Genomic DNA, 21,051 nt, shown 5'->3' on the forward strand with positions numbered 1-21,051 from the left:
ACTTACAATCAACAGACATTCCTTCTTCACCTCTAGAAGGCTAAGTCTTTTCTGTTTAATTACTCGTGACTTTGGTTTTACCAAAAAAACAAACAACAAAAAAACCCAAACCAAAAAACAAAACCCCAAAACAAAACAAACCTAAATCCTATCAGTTCTCCCAAATTCAGGATAAGATGAATAGGAATGAATGCCAATTGTTAAGCCTTCTAGACTTAACAAGTATTTATTTGCATTGAAGCTTAGTTTATAAAGTGTTTGAAATATAAATATTTTTCTGGACAGAGGGTCCATTAGCCTTTGAATGCTTTTAAGTTGTTCTATCCCTAGAAGATTAAGCACCAAATACTCTAGACCAGGGGACCTCAATCATTTTCTTACCCTAACACCCTAAACGACTTGACACGTTTTCGTCAGGAATAGCAATTCTCAAACAGAGGAGCTTTATGAGACTCACTGGGGCATAGAGCTCCTCTATGCCTACTGAAAATTTCTAAGGTCATCATATTGACTTATTCCTGTTTTCTCTTCCAGTATAAAGCTAAATTATTCTGACAACACATCCAACATTAACAAACTATTTGTTTACAAAATCAATAAATAGCATCTGAAGGTTTGAAAATTTTGCTCATTTAAAGACCCTCCCTTATTAAGTAAATTTTTTTAAATGTCTCTGATGACTTGTCCACAAACCACCATCAAGTCAGTTAAGTTCAATATGTGACAATTAAACCTCAGGTGTGCAAAACACATAGTTCAAGGAACAAGTAGGTATAGACTTATTATAATTACATGACTTGACAAGGTGCACTGTCATCCAAAAATGAATTGCATTTATTATCAATTGCTATTTGTTCACTAGTATGAAGATGCCAATTTACATACACAGAAAGTATTTTATATACTTTGATCCTGCCATATGTAAATTATGGATGTTTGTAAACCAAAATTGTATGCCAAATTTATATTCCTAGAATATTATCAGTGTAACATCACAAACCATTTTCATGTCAGCTTGTTGAAGCTGAGGGTCTATTACATGCAAAAATCAGTTGATTATTTTTATAGACACATCACACTTGGTTACGATTTTCTGCATTGCACTGGTTACTCTTTGTATTGAAAACAAACTTGGAAATTACGAAATGTAGTTTTCTTAAAAACAAAATTATTAGCTAATAGGAACTAAACCACCAGAAATTCTTTTACACTAATGACTAGAGTCAGAGTCACAATAGAAATTATTTTAATAATGGTTGAAGAAAAAATGACTTGGATGCCATATTAGAACTAAAACAATTTGATAATTTCATTAAAAAACTGCTTTATATACTGTAGAATTAAACAATGGCTTCATCTTACCAAGTATAAAAGGTAACCACTTTTAAACTTTTTTTTTTTTTTTTTTAACATTTTTTATTTATTTTTGGGACAGAGAGAGACAGAGCATGAACGGGGGAGGGGCAGAGAGAGAGGGAGACACAGAATCGGAAACAGGCTCCAGGCTCCGAGCCATCGGCCCAGAGCCTGACGCGGGGCTCGAACTCACGGACCGCGAGATCGTGACCTGGCTGAAGTCGGACGCTTAACCGACTGCGCCACCCAGGCGCCCCAAAAGGTAACCACTTTTAATGTGAGTCTGCTTCCAAGACATTAAGCCATAAAATTTTATTTCAGGGAAAATAATACAACACTTTAAAGCATTTCCTAGATTTCCCTACCTTCTAATGACATTTTAACACCTTATTCTGGATGGGTCCATATGATTTCAAGAGCATTTTGACTCAAGGTCTTAGAAGCACAAAATTTAGGAAATTCTAAAAACAAAACAGGAAGATGCACAGCACATGTATGTAAATCAGAAAGAACAAACAATGGAAGGTGGCTAACCCTTTAACAATTTTGAATTTCTGACCCTTATTTTGTCACACTGGTATCTGTATTAAAAATAAGGAATGTTGGGTTTCTTCATATATGATAATTCACAAAACTGACCTCTTTTGGTCCAGAACTACTTAAAAGTATTCTAAGGCCAAAATACAAAAACTCTAGAAGCCATTATTAAATTTTAGAGATACTATATGAGGAAACTTACAACATGGCTTTTCAGGTATGAATTTATAAGAGTCAAAAAATTCTTCACAGTAATAAGATTTGGTGTTTAGAAGGCAACAAAGGCAATAAAATTAGCTATCAAAGGGATAGGATAGCTGTGAAACTATTTTTAAAAATCCACAAAATGAAAGACCTAAAAAATCATCTAAAATAAAAAAACCAAAATGTGCTGGAGAAAAATAGGATTATACAAGAGCCTAGAATTGGATGAGAGAATAAATGGATCAAGATGCACCAGAAAGATCATTTCCATTTATAGTTTATACACTATAAAAATAAAACATACTGAATTTCCCTTATCTCTGTACAGGATGGGTCATTTTTAGGTATCTATATACTTCCTTAATAATCATCCTATAACTTAGGACAGTAAAAGATTCCAAAGCAAAGATTATACTATTAATTTTTGTTATGGTTATGGATTTTGACCTGCTTGACAGACTGAATAAAATGCTCATCATTTAATTAACTTTTTTGATTTGAAAGTTCCGAGTCCTTTAATAATGTGTTTTAATAGACGTGCTTTTTCTTTTAATACTTACTCTAACAATATGCTAGAGGTAGCCTTAGGGATCTGGAAGATGAAAGAGCCATTACCACCTAACAGGTACTGACCACTGTGCCACAGAGGTTTTCTTCTTCTAAGCAGCTTCAGTTTAATGTTCTAAGAATTCCAGGTGCCTTTTTATTTAAAGTGTGAAGCAAATACCCTTGAATTCAGCAAGAAAAAAACTTAGACATCTGGCTGTAGTATAAACCCAAAGCTGGTTTTTTTAGGAAACACAGGAGTATATGGAAGAACATAAATTTTATTAGTACATTTAAAATTAGATGAGGAAGCAAAATAGCTGAAGTTTTTTGTTTTGGTTAAGAGTTTTGGTCTTTGCATTAATTTCTGTTACTTTTTTATTGAAAGAAAAGATTATGTGCTCCCTGGGAACTTTTAAAATGGTAAGACCTTAACAAAAAAGGAAATTTCAAACCTGCTTTTCTTTTTTGATCATCAAAATTCTGTCTTCTGAAATTGATGGCTTTAAAAGATTAGTTTGCTAAATGGTAGTTATGAAAGATTGTAGAGTAAGAGCATAATATTAGAATCACACTTTAAGCACACTACCAATGACATTTGAAGTCATCAGTGGCTAACTTTAATCAGTGCCATCAGATTTTAAATATTGATACAATCAGTAATGCTTATCATTAATTTTATAGAATCAGATATCACAGGCCAAATTCTACTTAAAACTTCCTAAGTCTAATCACAAAATAACATTTAATTTAGAATTGAAGTTTTCTGGTTGTAAAATTCTAAAAGGTGAGAAAGGTGAAGTTATATTTGTCTTGTCATTTAAGAATCACTTCTATGATATTTAAGATCAATGCCAAGGTTTCAACTGTAATATCACCTAAAAACAAAACAAAATCCTAATGAGAATGTTTTATAGGCTTATTACAACTCAAATTCATGAATACAGAGGAATGGTTCTATTTTGGCTCAAACTGAAGTCAGCTAATTTGATCACTGTATTTGAATGTGCATTGTCTTTAAGTATTGATAATTTTTCAAAACAGTTCAAGATGTCCTAATTTGGATAAAATGTTTTCATACTTATTATATAAAAATTGAGCCCCAAGCTCATTAATATAGCTATCTAGGAAGTAATCATAAATATACTGAAAATTGGCCAAGAAACTCTAAGAAATCTTTATTTCTTCTTAAGAAAAATCTAATTAGTTACACTCTTTCAAACTGAGATTATTATCTGTTTATTCCAAAAGCCCAATTCTTTGGTGTACTGTTTCTAGTTGTTTTAAACTTAAGAATTCTGTATACTGCTAAAGGAATTAAAGCATCACAAACTTTGTGTTAAATAACTTTGTTATTTAAGCAATCTTTGTTTTTATAATCACAGTATGATTGGCTATCAGGAGGTGGATTTGGAAACCAAGTGATTTATACTTTTTCATAGAGTAAAAGTGTATTTTAATCATCCTATTTTCTACATACTTAGTTCATATTTGATTATAGGAAAACATTCTAATTTTCTATGTCTTTTCTAAAATAACTTCTAAAATAGTGGCTTTTTATTTTGAAAAAAAATTTTTTTGTCTAGTACTGCATATATTTCCATGCAGATTAAACTGAGCCATACCTTCTACCCCAAACTGTTAAGGAGAACATATTTTTCTTTATATTCAGTAAACAACTACATCATAAGGTTAAGCAGCTTTTGAAAATATCATTTAAGTTGGATGAGTAGGAAAGCATACATCTTATCTTTGGATGTATTTAACTTATCAAGTGAAGTGTTATATAAATGTAAGAATTAGAATGTTATAGATCTAAAACACAGAACTCCATAAACCGATTTAAGAAGGAAGGGAAGATGTCAGATATATTAGACAGTTCAGATGCAGAAAGGGTTATTTACACATTTGTTCACAAGTTTTGGAGTTATATAGCTCCTAACGAAGTGGGTGGAGATTTTCTTGTTAACTCAAGAAAGAGCTACGAACTCCCTGTGTGCTGTTGAAATACTCCTTCATAACCTTGATGCTCTTCCTGAAATGAACCTATATATTCAACCTATAAATGAAAACCAACTGATGCTTTAAAAAGAAAGTATTTAATTACTAGTGGATATAATTAGTTCACTTTAAGAGTATTAAGACAAGGAGAAGTTTAAAGACTAGAAGACATTAAAAATATATTGGGTCTATATGATTTTTTTAATGCAAAAAAGGGACATCTCCCTCAAAAAGGATGAATAAAAATCCCTGCAAAATGCACTGCTCCATATGCTCCCCTTTCAGTACAGACTACATTGTAGAAACAAAATCTCTCTTAAGAGAACTATTTGTGAGAAATAATGACTATCCCTAAAGATATTAAACTCTCAATTTTTACTATGTAAGAAAGTCATTATTAATTCATCTTAATATAAAGGTTTTAGCTTTGGGAAAAAGTGAGCCTTTCAAAATTTTAACTTAGGTTATTAATCTAGTTGATTGGCATGAAACACATGTGCCATGCATGGTCTATGCCTCTCATAGGTCTGAAAAGTCATTTCAGACTGCTCCCATACTTAAATGGTTTCAAGCCTCTGGACAGAACTGAACAACGTGAACAAGTCTGGTGATGAAGCACTGATTAAGTCTTAAAATATCATAATTTCACAGTCCCTTGTCCCATATAATATATATAAGAAGCACCAAAACTGGAGCCAAGATCTGAACAGGTAATGTAACAGCAGGAACTATAATTTAATCACATCATATCATATTACACTTATGTAACATTCTATGCCTGTTGATATGTGTAACATAGTTAAGTTTATTACAAGCATTATTTCCTAAGACTTACGGTATAAGTACTTCAAGTATTACCGCTTATTTAAGTGTTTATCTATTTCTTAACATTATGTAAATCAGTGATAAATGTATATAATGCAGTACATTGTGCCATTTCTCCCAACCCTGTGTTCAGATATTAACAAAGTCAAGAAAAACAAAACAACTATTAAAACTGAAACAAGGCTATCAACATCACACATGAACATCTGAGTCGGTCAATAGCATTTGCCCCTTAACATGAAGGTATTTTCATCAAAAATGCCTCATCTTTAGGTAGGCTAGTATTACATTAGCAGCAGCTGGTCTTCAGGACAAATAGATCAGAAGTTTCAAGTGAAAATGACACTGAATTACTCTGAGGAAACATCAATCCACATTACTAATAAAAGATGCAAACTGCTGGTGTCACCTTAACATAAAAATTGTGTGTTTTCCCTTTCAACATGTGATTTAGTTCATTTATGATGACAGCACTTTGGAGTTCTCATGGCACACCAATAAGATTATCTGTTTTAATATTTAAATTATAACTACAATAACTAGAAAAAAGTCAGTGCCTCAGTGGCTTTAAACCACATCAATTTCAATGTTTTTCAAAATGATGATGCAATTAAATCTATGCTTCTGCAATAGTGCAAAACAGTATCCTCTCCTAAATACAGGAGCTGAGGTTTATCCAAGTAGAAGCTTTAAATAAGGTAGATTGTTGCCAACTATATATCAGTCTCGCATATTTGATATAACATATACTAGGAAAGCTTAAACTGACTTATAAATCTATTCTCAGCTAAAGCTTCACATAAGCAGCAATGGAAATGAACAGAAGTGCACTCAATATAAAACACTTTTCAAAACTACTCCAAAAAACAAATGACAAAATGTGGTTAAGAACTGAACGTATGTTGTGTGTACCACATGTAAAAGGAAGAATGGACCTTGGTGATTGCTTGCACTGTCTGAATTATGTGAAGGTAAAATTAAGACTTAGTCCACTTCCATCTCTCCAGAAGATTTAGGATGCTGGGAGCTGTCTTTTGTCATATCTGGTTTAGTTTCAGTCCCACTCTGTCCATCCGTTGGTCCATTGTGTTCACTGTTAGCTTTTGTTTTGTCTTCAGCAACCTCTACTTTTGGTTTGGGCTTGTAAATGATGGGGTTACAAAAATTATCCAGTTCCTAAAGACATGAAGAGAAGTGATTATATTAAAATTACTACAGAGTAAGTTACTATTAACGTTCTAAATTCCACATTAATGTGACATTCCTGAATTTATGTTAGCTCAGATAACCAAGTTTCTTCAAATACTTCAATGAAGCACTTACTTCTGGGTTAGTGCTTGTTAGTGCTGACAGAGAACTCTTCAATCTTTAATAATAATACTCTTTGTATATAATCTCCCTAAAAACTGGTTCTTCATAATTTAAATATAGTTTACTTAGGAAGAAATAATTTTTAATTTATTCCTTTAAATTACGCCTGATGCTCTGTTATGAGAATTCTGTCAAATAACACCTATTTCATAAACTGATATTTACACAAAAACAGCTTTAATAAGTGGAATTATAGAACTATGTTGAAGGAAAATAAGTCATGAATGTAAATGCAACTTAATAATTTAAAATAAATACAATGTATTTTCTCTGCCCTTATTTCTTTTTAACACAGAAATAAAAGACCATTAAAATCTTTCAAGACCAGTGTCACAGGGATTGGGAGAGGGAAGGAAAGACAGGGACTAACATCTTGGGGGAATGTTTTGTTTTGTAAATGTTTATTTATTATTGAGAGACAGAGCATGAGCATGGGAGGAGCAGAGAGAGGGGGAGATACAGAATCCGAAGCAGGCTCCAGGATCTGAGCTGTCAGCACAGAGCCCAACGTGGGGCCCAAACTCACAAACTGTGAGATCATGACATGAGCTGAAGTTGGACGCTTAACTGAACGGAGCCATCCAGGCACCCCACTGGGGGAGTGTTGTAGTGGCAAACTGCTCTTATCACACTCTATATTTCATCTGATTAGGAGTAAATTATTATAACTTTGTTGCAAAACTTTCTCAAAAGGAAAACACTTTGATTTGAATAAAAAAAAAATATTTTCTTTAAAAAACGTGCTAATTTATATAGTGAGGTAACTTTTCACTCAGTATGTTGTACTCATCTTTATACCTAAATATAAAATCTTTATATCTAAATCTTTATATCTAAAAGATATACGTTGTACTCATCTTCATATCTAAAATCATGTAATGGTTGCAAAGTGTTGTACAGATGCTTCCATTTACCTAGTTTCTTACAGGTATTTGTGTCTTTCAGCTTTTTGCTAATTTACCAGGAAGGTTATCTTCCTATACTTGTGTAATGATCAATTTAGGATGAATTCCTAGAATTATGATTTCTGGGTTAAAGGTACGTATACTTCCTTTAAATTTCTACACATATACTGATACAAAAAGAATGAAACAAATTCAACCAAGCTGCTCAGGGAAAACATCCGTTTCTTCACACCCTTGACAACTTGTGCAAAGATTATGAATGTAAACACACAACCATGACCAGTGAAAAGAAAAGATGGGTAAAGGAGAGTTAGTAGGATGAGTTATGTATGTTTTCTTTTGTCAATTGCTTCTCTGACGTCTTTAATCATTTTTCTACTTAAATGCTAGTTTTATTGTAAAGTTCATCTCAATATTTTTCACGGTGTTTTCTATGATAATCTTTGATATTTTCACTAGTAATGTTTTTTAGGCTGGAAAGTTTATCTCAGAAATAAGATTTTACCATAGAATTTTAGAGATTTCAAATGATGTCAAAAACCTACACTGCAAAGTTTTATAATGGATATTTAGAAGTCTCATCCAGTCTAGAAAAGTCTGACATATGTAACAGTAAGAAGTTGTCACATTGCTTTATTTCACTGTGTAGTAAACTTAAAATTTAAAAACACAGCCTGTGACTAAATCAAGAAACAGAGATGTCCCACCTAGAAATCTTTTTTTTTTTTTTTAAATTAAAATTTAGCCTTAAATTTGTTTTTCTAAGTTCTTTTGCAAGCTGATTATTGCTTAAAGTATGGCTCCCAATAAAAGCGTTTAATGGCTTGGGGTGCCTGAGTGGCTCAGTCGGTTGAGCGTCTGACTCTTGATTTTGGCTCAGGCATCATCCCAGGGATGTGGGATCGAGGCCCACACTGGGCTCTGTGCTAAGTGTGGAACCCGCTTAAGATTGTTTCTCTCTCTCTCTCTCCTTCTGCCCCTCTCCCCTGCTAGTGTGTGCTCTCTAAAATAAGAAAAAAAAATGTTTAATGGCTTGAACCCATTAAAAAGAAAGTTTCATAGTTACTTACCTTTGACTTTGCAACTATTTCGGAGACTTTCACCACAGGATCTTGAGTGAGACTTAGTTTGTTCTGTGCATTCATCTTACTATTCAGCCAATTCATGGCTTCACTGATATATTTTTCAACTTTTTCCACTTCAGCTGGATCTAAATGATCATATCTTTCATCCTATTAAAAAAAGGCTTTTACTTAATAGAAAATATTTCCATAAGCAACAATAATTTCCGTTTAAAAGATTTAGACTCTTATTGAACGTATACCTCCCACATACCCATGTGAAGAAGCCAGATACAAATTACACAAAACTGAAGAGACTGGGAGAAAGAAAAATATCAATGTGTGTTTTTAAAAGGAAAGTCTTTCTGAAGAAGTCAGGTTTTTTTAAAAAATGACTAGTGCAGAATATTCAAGGGAAAAGTACTTAGTCAAGAAAGAAGCTGCATGGAATTCAGTTGTTAGGGAATAAAGAGAAGTAGGGGAATAAAGGCATAGTGCAAGCTAGACAGAAAATTCTCAGTATATAACAGAACAACAGTTCTTGATAAAGAGAAGTACAAAGTAAAATTTTGTCTGAAAAACACAACTACAGCTACCACATACAGAAAGTAATCTAAGAAGTCAGGGTTTAGGATGGTAATCATGAGAAAGAAATGGCAATGCAACAGAAAGAGGATCTCCTGATGGACTATAGATGGGACACGGAAAATAAAGAGAAAGGGAATGAAAGAGTACTCCAAAGCCAAAGAACTGGGAGAATGGGGATGTTGTGTTTTACAACTATAAAGCTTCATCACGTATTCTTCTTCTGCTTGTAGAAGACCCAATTTCTGGGTCCCCACATTTTTCTGAATTCCCTATTTCATGGATCACATCTTATATTCCTTCCCATTCATCCCTTCACATGCATGTTTTAAAAAGATATCTAGCCTGAGCCTCTTCCCTGAATTCCCAACTCTATATCCAACTTCCAACCTGAATTTCCATTTATAAAGAATGAAATGACCACCTATGTTTCAAAATCCTGATTACACCCCCACCTACTCCTCCCAGTTTTCCCCATCTCAGTAAATGGCAACTTCATCCTTCCAGGCCGTATCCTTGGAGTCATTTTTGACTCCTCTGTCACATTTACATAAAATCTATCACCAAATCTTACAATGTGCAAACATCTGACTACTACTTTCCCCCTTCAATATGCAAGATTCAAGCCTCTATCATTCCTTGTTATTCTAATAATGTCTAAAGGAGTCTGTTTCCACATCCTTTAAAAAATGAATCATATCCTGTTACTTGTATGTTCAAAAACCTCCAATGGGGGGCACCTGGGTGGCTTAGTTGGTTGAGTGTTCAAATTTGGCTCAGGTCATGATCTGATGGTTCATGAATTTGAGGCTCTGCATCAGGCTCTCTGCTGTCAGCACAGAGCCCGCTTTGGATCCTCTGTACCCTTTTCTCTTTGCCCCTCCCTTCTTCATGCTTTCTCTTTCAAAAATGAATAAACATTAAAAAAAAAAAACCCTCCAATCAATGGTTTCATATCTCAAAGCCAAACTTTTATGATAGCCTACTAGGCACTAGGTTCTAATCCCATTCCCATTGTTTTAAGCCACACTGGCCTCTTTGCTGTTCCTTCAACACATTTTCCCCTTGAGGTTTTGTAACTTGCTCTCCCTTTTTCTACAACTTTTCCCTTACAGTTATCTTACACCTTGAGCCCTCCCTTCAGTTCTCTCCTAACAGTATATCATCTTATTAGTCTGCCCTTCTCACAAATCTCCTCCACCTTTGGTGGTTCCTTACTTTTTCAATAGTCCCTTATCCCTATCTACTTAAAAAAATTTTTTTTATTCATTTTTGAGAGAGAGTGTGAGTGGAGAGAGACAGAGAGAGAGACACACACACAGAATTTAAAGTACACTCCAGGCTGTCAGCTATCAGCTGTCAGCACTGAGCCCGATGCAGGCTCGAACTCACAGACTGCAAGATCATAACCTGAGCTGAAGTCGGACATTTAACTGACTGAGCCACCCAGGTGCCCCTGTATCTGACTCCTTTGAAGTAACTTATTTACTGTTTACCTTTCCCTACCAAAGCATATTAGAAACAGGTTCAATGTTTTGTTTGATGCTTGTAGTTCCAGCATCTTGAACTGAAGACAGCACATAAGAAAAATTCAAAATCCCTGAATGTAGGTGAAGTCTCGTCTTGCTTTAGTATCTTAAACCTGCATACTCAAGACTGCTAAAGCCTGGGGAACATGGGGCCATGTATTGTTATGTGGATGTCCAATGCCATATTTGAAATATTCTTGGTGTTTTTATTTGTCTGCTTCCGTCTTACCTTTCCATTATCCTTCTATTCTTTGTACGTGTATGGACATTTTGGACACTGACAGCGGTGGACACATTCACAATCAGTGCCTGGATTCTTCTTTCTGGTTGGCTGGATTGTAATCTTATGTTACAAAATTTACAAATCTATTTTGTAAAGCAAGCAACCTCTTTTTACACATTGTGTAGTACAAAGTAGCATAGGTGATAGGAGTTTGTATGTTAACTTCAGACTGTTCAAGTTTTAATCCTAACTGCATCATTTACTACCAGTGTAATCCTTGACAAATTGCTTAAGCACTGCAGTTTTCTTATGATATATCCTTGTGAGATTAAAGAGATAATCCATGAAAAGTGTTTAAAATTCACTGTTTGGTAAACATAAGTTATTAAGATAACCTGCCTGAATCTGGTGCTACCCTCTCCTGCTTACTGATGCAGTTTTAACTCCCATGATAAAAACTGGGGAAATTATAGTGAATATTTATTCAAAGTAAGGGCGAGCAAACCTGTCCTGCAGGCCAAATCTAACCTGTTACTTGCCGTTTTTTTCCCCCTGCGTTTTTAAATAAAGTTATTTTGAAACACAGCCATACCCATTCATTTATGTACTGTATATGGATGCTTTTGCACTTCAATGGCAGATCTGAATAGTTAGCCTGTAAAACCTAATATATTCACTATTTGTTCATTTTTAAAAAAGCCTGCTAACCTCAAGTTTAGAGGAAAAAATGGTAAGCCTAATTTTGTCATATCTTACTATTATATAAATGATATTTCCTTTTGGCTGAAACTAAATATTTGAAGCTTAAAAACAGTCAGCAGGTTAAGGGTATATAGATTTGGGTGTGCATCTAAAAGAATAAAGGGTACAGGAGATCACAAATGTCTCATAGACTGGAAGACAGAGAGCAACCAAAAGCAAAAGAACAAAATAAAATCTAGCACTGTCCAGTCTCCAAGAGGCCTATAATAAAAAAAGTTCCAAGAAAAATTCTCTTTCATTGTATCAATAATGAAATCTCTAAGAAGAAAATGATAGATTTAGTCACTGGATTGAAGTGTGGGTTTTAGGTAATTTAAAGAGATTAAAGCAGCATAACTACACTGTATTTTAAATATATTAGTACCCTTTACAGTAATTTTCCAATAAAAAGATAGGGGTGCCTGGGTAGCTCAGTTGGTTGAGCATCTGACTCTTGGTTTCGGCTCAGGTCATGATCTCATGGTTCATGGGATTGAGACCCACATAGGGCTCTGCACTGACAGAGTGGAGCCTGCTTGGGATTTCCTCTCCCTCTCTCCCCACTCTCTCTCTCTCAAAATAAACAAATGTTTAAAAAAATAGTAAGTTTAGAGTACAAGGTCTCCGGAATTTGGCAGTAACGACTGCTACAGCTTTGTGGCTGAGAACTTATTTCCCCATCCTACCATGTACTATAAAACACATGCCATCAGCAGCAGCTTGCCCTGTGACTTTAATACCTTGTTTCTGTATGCTTCTATCACTTTCATGACAAGTTGAATCTTTTTTCCCAAGTCGTTTAAAGCTTTTGGTCTCTCTTCATGTTCCATGTACCTCATCTGAATAGGCTGGCCATATTTCTATTAAGAAAAATTTTTGAAAGAAAAAGTTATTAACCGAAAATGACTTTTAACAGAAGACAAGTTTTATTGGACCCTTACATGATGATGAATAGGAAAGAAAGCTGGCCAGATCAAAACATGGCTTCTCTATTTCCCTTACATGAAAATAAATTCCAGTGATTATTTCCTTATGCAATCCTACAGGGATGCCTAATGATTTATGTCTTTCATTTATTAAGATTACCACTTCTTCATTCCTGTCAAATCCAAAGGCAACACTTTTAATTCCTTCAAAGTTGTGTTGAAAATTTCCAAACCTATTAGCCATAAAGACATTATCGCATGCAGAATTTATGTGACACAGGTCGCAAATACTTCTATTATAACTCTGTAAGCAACATGATTACTAGTATTTCCAGATATTCAATATTATCTTTTGAATATTATTTATGTTTGTTAATTAGATGGAAATCCTGGATCTGGAAGTATAGCACTTAAAAAAACAAAACCAAAAAACAAACCTTTGGCCCCTTGCCCCAAGTGCCTGGAATGTTAAAACAGCCTCCGGAATTTTGAGGAAAGGGATGCATTAGAAGAATGAATACCTATTTTCTTGTAGATAGTTTATGTACTTAAAAAAAAATCAGCTTATTTTAGAATAATTTTAGATTTTCAGAGAAGTTACAAAGGAAATAATAGAGCATCAAGTACTTCTCACTGCTTTCCTCTTATGTTAACTTCTTACATATCTTGTATTACCACAGTATATACAGTTGTCAAAACTAAGAGACCAACACTGGTACATTACCATTAACTGAACTCCAGACTTTAAGTGGATTTCATAATTTTCTGTTCCAGGACAACATATTGCATTTAGTCTATTTACATCATACATTTTACTGTAAATGTTTCTGAAAAAGGACCAAGTACTGCCAACTTAAAAGCCACCCCCCCCCCCCCAAATACTAAGGCCTGTGAAAACTTGTACAACATTCATTTCTATGGTTACTTATATATTTGGGGTGAAATAATCCTTTTTGAGAGCTGCTGGGCTTTTTAGTTGTTTCTACTGACTTCAGCTGCCTGGCTGTTCCTACTACCCAAAATACATACATTCTTTTAGGGAGATGGGGAGTAACACCACCACCAAGCTAAAATGTGATAAAGCCTAGTTTTGCTATAAGATCAGCTTTCCTGGTTGCTAATTATTCTGTTTGAAAGTAGTTTACTGGCATGAAGACAGTTATAACTTTTGCAAGATACTTGCTTTTGCTTTTAAGTAACTTCTCTTATACTCTGCTCACCCAGTCCTAAAGGGCTGCCTTTTCCCATATCCTAGGAACCCTATCAATATCATCTATGTATTTCCCTTGCTACTCAGAATGGCTCAGGGACCAGCAGCATCAGAACCTCTTAGAAGCTTGTTAGCAATGCAGTATCATGGGCCCACCACCTCATATATACCAAATCATAGTCTGCACTTCAATAAAAGCCCATGGCAATTCATGTGAACATTAAAGTACTGCTATGATGCACACTAAGAAGAAAAGTTCCTGTAATCCTTGTAATCTGAATTTAAAAGTATTTTTTTCAGGGTAGGGTAGGCAAGCAGAAAGAAAGGAGTAATAGTGATAGTTTCTTAAAATCATACCATTGACCTAGAAAAAGGAGACCTGGTTGCCACATCTCCATATTTCTTTGTGAAAGAAACTGGAATTTCTTCACTGGCCAGGTGTCCACATCAGTTGCAATGTGAAAATACAAAAAGGCAGCGTATACTCCTCAAAATCACGGCACAGCGAAGGGGGGAGAAGCAGAGAAAGGGTGTATCCTCCAATGGATAAGAAGGGATCAGGTTCACAAATCACTTCTTAATAACATTTCAGAAAAAAATGCCTAATGTAAAAGTGGTCACATTCCAGCCATCTGCTACATATTTATATCTGAGTGTCTGAATAAATATGATTATATATTATTTAATTTCAGTTATCATATAGCATTACTGACCTCTAAAATTGCTTTTAAGATTAGAGAACATTTCTTCTTACACATACCTTAGTATTTTCTAATGTATTTATTAAAAATAGACGATGTGCTTTTACATCACAATTTTTAGGAAAACAATGTTCTATTCAAAATTAACACGGACGTTAAAAAATTTACCTTTAGTTCTTGAAGCTTATCCACATAAATTTGTTTAGGTTGGTCCTCTCCTTCTTCATAAAGCCAATTTTCTGTATCTTCCAATATTGTAGACAGTTTATTCAAGTCCTAGTTATACATTGAAGAGACACTGACTGAAAATGCTCTCCTTAGAAGTTATCAAAGAAGGACAGACTATTTCTCAAGTATAAAAGATTAAATTTCAGATTTCTCTGCCTTTTTATTCATTAACATGTTTTTCACCATACTTCTGCAATTAGGAGACATAACTAAGAATCATTCCTAAATGTGGCTCAAGGGGATTGACAACAGTAACACATTTGGTATGTTTGTTAACATAATTCATATTAACACTGTCAAACAAATAGTTCTAATAAAAAATTATGTAATTTAGACTTACTTCTTGAGTGATGAATTTTTCATAGACTGTGCCCAGCTTGTCTCTAAAATCATATACATATTCTTCAACAGCATTCTTAGCATCATTTCTTTCTTTCTCTAATTTATCTTGCATTATCATCTTCCCCTATTCAAAATGTTCAGATTAGCTATTAAGAATATGCACAAGAGTCATCAGGGAAATGCATATCAAAACCATAATAAGATCATCACCTTACATCAATCAAAATGGCTAGAATCAAAAAGACAAGAAATAACAAGTGTGGAGAAAAAGGAACCCTTGTGCAGTGTGGGTGGGAATGTAAATTGGTGTAATCACTGTGGGAACCAGTATGGAGATTCCTCAAAAAATTAAAAATAGAACTATATGATTCAATAATTCCATTATTGGGTATTTAGCTAAAGAAAACAAATACATGAATTCAAAAAGATGTATGCACCCCTATGTTTATTGCAGCATTATTTACAATAACCAAGATAGAAACAACCCAAGTGTCCATTGATAGATGAATGGATAAATAAGATGTAAGATGTGGGGTGTGTGTGTGTGTGTGTGTGTGTGTAATGGAGTATTACTCAGCAATAAAAAGTATGAAATCTTGCCATGTGCAACAACATAAATGGACCTAGAGTGTATTATACTAAACGAAACAAGTCAAATACTGTATGATTTCACTTACATGTGGAATCTAAAAAACAAAACAAATGAATAAAGAGCAGAAACAGACCCATCTAACTGACGGCTGCCAGAGGGGAGAGAAGTGGGGAGATGGGCAAAATCAGTGAAAGGGAGTAGAGATACATGCTTCAAGTTATGGAATGAGTAAGTCACGGGGATAAAAGGTACAACACAGAATATAGTCAATGGCATAGTAATAGTGTACAGTGACAGGTGATAGCTACACTTGTGATGAGGATACCATGATGTATAGACTGGTTTAATCACTATGCTGTACGCCTGAACCTAAAGTAGCACTGTGTATCAACTAGACTTCAATTAAAAAAAAAATGCATTAGGGAAATGCAAACCAAAACCCCTTTACACCTACTGGAATGATTATAAATCAAAGACATGGATAGTGTTGGTGAGGATGTGAAGAATTTTAAACCCTTGTACATTGCTGTTGGGAAAGTAAAATGCTGCAGTTGTTTTGTAAAAGTGTGGTGGTTCCTCAAGAAGCTAAATAAAGAATTACAATATGACACAGCAATTTCACTCCTAGGTATAAAACCAAAGGAATTGAAAACAGGAACTCAAAACAGTTATTTTTATGCCAGTGTTCCCTGCAGCATTATTCACAAGAGCCCAAAAGGTGGAAACTCAGCTGTCGACTAACAGATGAATGGATAAATGAAATATATATATAAATAATGAAAAATTATTCTATTATAAAAAGGAATAAAGTTCTAATTCATGTTACAACATGGATGAACTGTGAAAACATGCTAAGTGCACTAAACCAGACACAAAAGGAAATATTGTATGATTACATTCATAGGAGTTTTCTAGAATAGGCAAGGTCACAGAGACAGAAAGTAGATAGAGTTTACCGGGGGATGAGGAATAGGGAAGAATAGTGAGTTATTAATGATTACAGACACACTGGGGTTATGAAAAAGTTTTGGAAATAGACAGTGGTGATGGTTACATGAAATTATGAATGTAATTAATGCCACTGAATTGTTGTGCACTTAGTCGAAATGGCATATTTTATCAGTTTAAAAGATTAGTAATGTGTAATATACCAAGTCACTGAATTGTACACTTTAAATGAGTGAATTGTATGGTATATGAATTATATCTCAATAAAGCTATCTTGAGGGTGCCTGGGTGGCTCAGTTGGTTGAGCGTCCGTCCGACTTCGGCTCAGGTCATGATCTCAGGATGAGTTTGAGCCCTGCATTGGGCTCTGTGCTGACAGCTCAGAACCTGGAGCCTGTTTCAGATTCTGTGTCTCCCTCTCTCTCTGCCCCTCCAGAGCTCATGCTCTGTCTCTGTCAAAAATACATGCACATAAAAAAAATAAAGCTATTTTAAAAACCAGACATAGTCTATGTCATGGTACATACTAGGGTTCAATTCCTTGGCTCCCCATTTATGAGCTTTGAGATCACAGGAAGGTCACTGAACCTCTCTAAGTCTCAGTTTTCTTGCCTTAAAACACAGAATACTTCTATCTATCTCTTAGGGCTGTTAATAAGATTGACATAATTCACATGAAATTTTAGTATAGTGCCTAGCATATAACTCATGCTAAATAAATGTTAGCTCTGGGAGGGGATACAGTATAGTGGTTGCGATGCTGAGCTTTGGAGACGGACTACTCAGACCCAATCCAAAGGTTACTCTCTGGCCACTAAATCTGGTGATTTAGTCCACCTGTTCCTGTTTCCTCATCTGTAAAACACAGATCTCTAACAGTATTTCTACCTCATAGGTTTGTTGTGAGGATTAATTAAGATATCAAAGTGTTTTAAACAGGTTAGCAAACATGACTGTTTTAATTAAAGCAAAGAAATAAATAATCTGAGGATTGTAATACTTGAACAAAATTTTCAACAGAAACACAGTATTTTAAACAGAAGACTACAGTGCACTGACACTTGGAATTTAAAATAAACATTTAAAAACTTAAGAAAAGTTTATACATTCTTAAGAATATGTATACACAGAATTTGCCATAGCTGCACTTGCCTACAATTCATTACTTTGGGAAAATAAGTCTCAAAACTGAATTACCTATGGTTTCCAGGAATGCTTGCTTCACAGAAAATTCAGCCTTTAATAGTTAATGAATAGACAGTATGGGTAGGTACTAAAAAGAGCAAGCACTGTAAAGTCAAAATATCTCAAAGAAATTCCTAGAATAATGTGCAGCAAATGGGAGAATATGAGGCACTTCAAAGAAAACTCACCTTCTTTAACGCCAGCCAAGCCTATAGAAATTGGGGACTAGTACTTAAATAAAAGTTTTAAAGATAAAATTACTTCTTATACAATTGCTAGTCAAGAAACAAAACCCTATTCCTCAAAAGACTATAAAAATTAAACACACAGACATGTAAAGAAAATTTCAAGAATGACAACAGATCTTAAAAAGTATTAAATGGAAGTCAGAAAACATTTTGAATAGAGCCTTGACTTTTAAGAACAATACATTAGAAGAGGGGGGCTGCGAATACTTCCCATATGATGTCTGCTGGGTGTTACTGTTACACAGTAAAAGCAGGTAAGAGTCATTAGTACTGTTTATCGTGAAGACAACACATTTTTCACATAACTATGATGAAAGCTACACTGTACATCACATAATATACAGCTCAATATTTTGTCCAAAATAAAGTAGTTCAACGATTTAATAATTCTTTATGAGTTATGAACTAGTTCTAGGAGGGCCTGGGTAGCTCAGACAGTTGGGCAACTGACTTCACTTAGGTCATGATGTCACAAATTGAGTTCGAGCCCCATGTCAGGCTCTGTGCTGATAGCTCCGAGCCTGGAGCCTGCTGCGGATTCTGTGTCTCCCTCTCTCTCTGCCCCTCTCCCACTCACGTTCTGTCTCTCTCCTACAAAAATAAACATTAAAAAAAAAAAAAAAAAAGAATTATGGATTAGTTCCCCCAAACTGGGGGGGAGGGGGGGGGAATAATCACTGACCTCTACAAAGATTTTAGAATATACTACCACTTATTTCAACATCAACTCAGATTTATATACCTCATTTTCAATGTAGCTGTTGAGAAGATCTTGGCCCAATTGTCTACACAGGCTACTCTGAATAGGCAGATCAATACTCTTGACTTTTCCTTTTTTAATGGTCTGATTTAATCGGTCTTGTTTGTCTGAGGAAGCTGACTGCAAAAAAAAAAAAAAAAAAAAAAAGAAGTATAAATTTCTAAAACTAGCTTAAAAATAGATTTAAAAAGTGATTTCACATAAAACAGAAATGTAAAACCAAACAAAACTATTACCCTTCTACTAAAGACTACTTTAATACAGATAGTATTTTATACTATGTACACTAAATCTTTCTACATAAAAAATACTGGGATGGAAATGCAAATTAAAATTATGAGATGCCACTTCATACCTACTAGGGATGACTGTAATGAAAAAACAACAAAAAGAAAACAAGAGTTGGTGAGGATGTGGAGAAATTGGAACCCTCATATATTGCTGACATGACTGTAACATGTTGAACCATTCTGGAAAACTGTTGGGCAGTTCCTAGGTGATGAAAATGCTGAGAAAATGATTGTGATAACAGTTGTAAAACTGTGAGTATATTGAAAACCACTTACTTGTACACTTGAATGGATGGATTGTATGGTATGTAAACTATATCTCAAGCTATTAAGCAATTAAAGCAAAAAAAAATCAAGTAAATCATGTTTTCACTCATGTGGGATCTCAGAAACTTAAAAGAAGAGCATGGGGGAAGGGAAGGGGAAAAAAATAGTTTCAAACAGAGAGGGAGGCAAACCATAAGAGACTCTTAAATACAGAGAACAAACTGAGGGTTGAAGGCGGTTGGGGGGTGGGTAAATTGGGTGATGTGCATTGAGGAGGGCACTTGTGGGGATGAGCACTGGGTGTTGTATGTAAGCGATGAATCATGGGAATCTACTCCTGAACCACAGAGCACACTGTATACACTGTATGTTAGTTAACTTGACAATAAATATTTTAAAAAATCAAGTAAAATAAAAAAATCTAGAAAAATGGGTTTCAGTTTGTATATTGCTTGAGAGCCCAGGAATTAAAATGGAATCTTTATAACCTCTGGAAAAAAATTTATACAATTAACCAACACAGATTAAATTCTTAGTTTAGAAAAATCTGTTGAAGATGATATTTAGAGCACATTCATCTGTGCGACTGGGTCATGGTCTCCCTTTTATCAGCAATGACTGTCTCGTAAAATTATGACTCTCAAAAAAGTTACCCTTTAAATTTTTACTTTCAAAAATATTTTTGCACAAAGCAAAATATTTTATGATATGTAGCAAAATGCTTAGAGTGGTTAATTTTGAGATGCAAGGTTCTGCCAATTTAAGTTTTCTTCATTTAGCTTATTCCATTTCTTATTTTTCTGGGATTATATGGCTTTTAGTAACACAAAAAAATTACTGAAAAACACATCTTTTTTCCTACCAGAGAGATAATTTTACTTTTATTGTTAAGGTTCATTCTTTTAAAAATTCTCTATAACTCACTGAATTGTATTTACTCTGGTTGTGTCCTTCTATACTTTTCCACAGTACTAAGGTTTAAAATATCAAGTGTATTAAAAGCATGCATTATAAAGTGAATACATTAACTCGAAATAGCAATCTCAAAAAGACACCCCCATAAAAACAATAAAACACACCTTTGTTTTGGTTCCTGTATGATCAATTTCCTCTTCTGGGGTGTGTTCAGCATGACATTTTTGATGCCCTCCTTCTTCTTGGTCAACTTGCATTTTATCCTGGAAAGAAAATACATAATTTGTAATATTGGTAGTGTCTTCCTTATTATTAATAAACAGCATCTTAGAGTACAAACCTGCTTTGAAAAGTGTGAACATAGTAAAGTAGAAGGTTGTTTTTCAAATGAGAATAAATACAAATAAACAGATTAACAGGTCAATAAAATAAAATGACCTATTCGATGCTATGTGAATGAATAGTTGCATTCACCTATAGGCAAATAACTACAAAATAAATGGAAAACCTCAAGTTAAAATTCACCAACCAAAAGTCACAAACGTAAGCTTACAA

At 34.3% G+C, this 21,051-nt stretch overlaps 1 protein-coding gene and 2 long non-coding RNA genes across 4 annotated transcripts in view; 2 read left to right on the forward strand and 1 right to left on the reverse strand.

Annotated features, from left to right (window-relative positions):
* The window catches only part of LOC131507092 (uncharacterized), a 70,106-nt gene that overhangs the window by 43,284 nt on the left and 5,771 nt on the right, over positions 1-21,051 (forward strand). The gene's annotated exons all lie outside the window — the stretch shown is intronic.
* On the forward strand, positions 178-2,223 carry LOC131507091 (uncharacterized). The gene is made up of 2 exons (XR_009259322.1): positions 178-1,374; positions 1,619-2,223. It is a non-coding gene; the product is annotated as an uncharacterized LOC131507091 (long non-coding RNA).
* HSPA4L (heat shock protein family A (Hsp70) member 4 like) overlaps positions 5,361-21,051 on the reverse strand; it is a 51,344-nt gene continuing 35,653 nt past the window's right edge. For both annotated transcript variants that reach the window (XM_058721419.1, XM_058721418.1), the window contains exons 14-20: positions 20,661-20,759; positions 19,007-19,144; positions 15,290-15,415; positions 14,890-14,997; positions 12,625-12,744; positions 8,816-8,977; positions 5,361-6,645 (exon numbers count right to left, since the gene is read on the reverse strand). In XM_058721419.1, the coding sequence (XP_058577402.1) occupies positions 6,454-6,645; positions 8,816-8,977; positions 12,625-12,744; positions 14,890-14,997; positions 15,290-15,415; positions 19,007-19,144; positions 20,661-20,759 (945 nt within the window). In that variant the 3' untranslated portion in view covers positions 5,361-6,453. The remainder of the gene's footprint in view (positions 6,646-8,815; positions 8,978-12,624; positions 12,745-14,889; positions 14,998-15,289; positions 15,416-19,006; positions 19,145-20,660; positions 20,760-21,051) is intronic.

This window comes from Neofelis nebulosa, chromosome 3 (assembly GCF_028018385.1).
Source record: "Neofelis nebulosa isolate mNeoNeb1 chromosome 3, mNeoNeb1.pri, whole genome shotgun sequence".
Classification (NCBI taxonomy): Eukaryota; Metazoa; Chordata; class Mammalia; order Carnivora; family Felidae; genus Neofelis; species Neofelis nebulosa.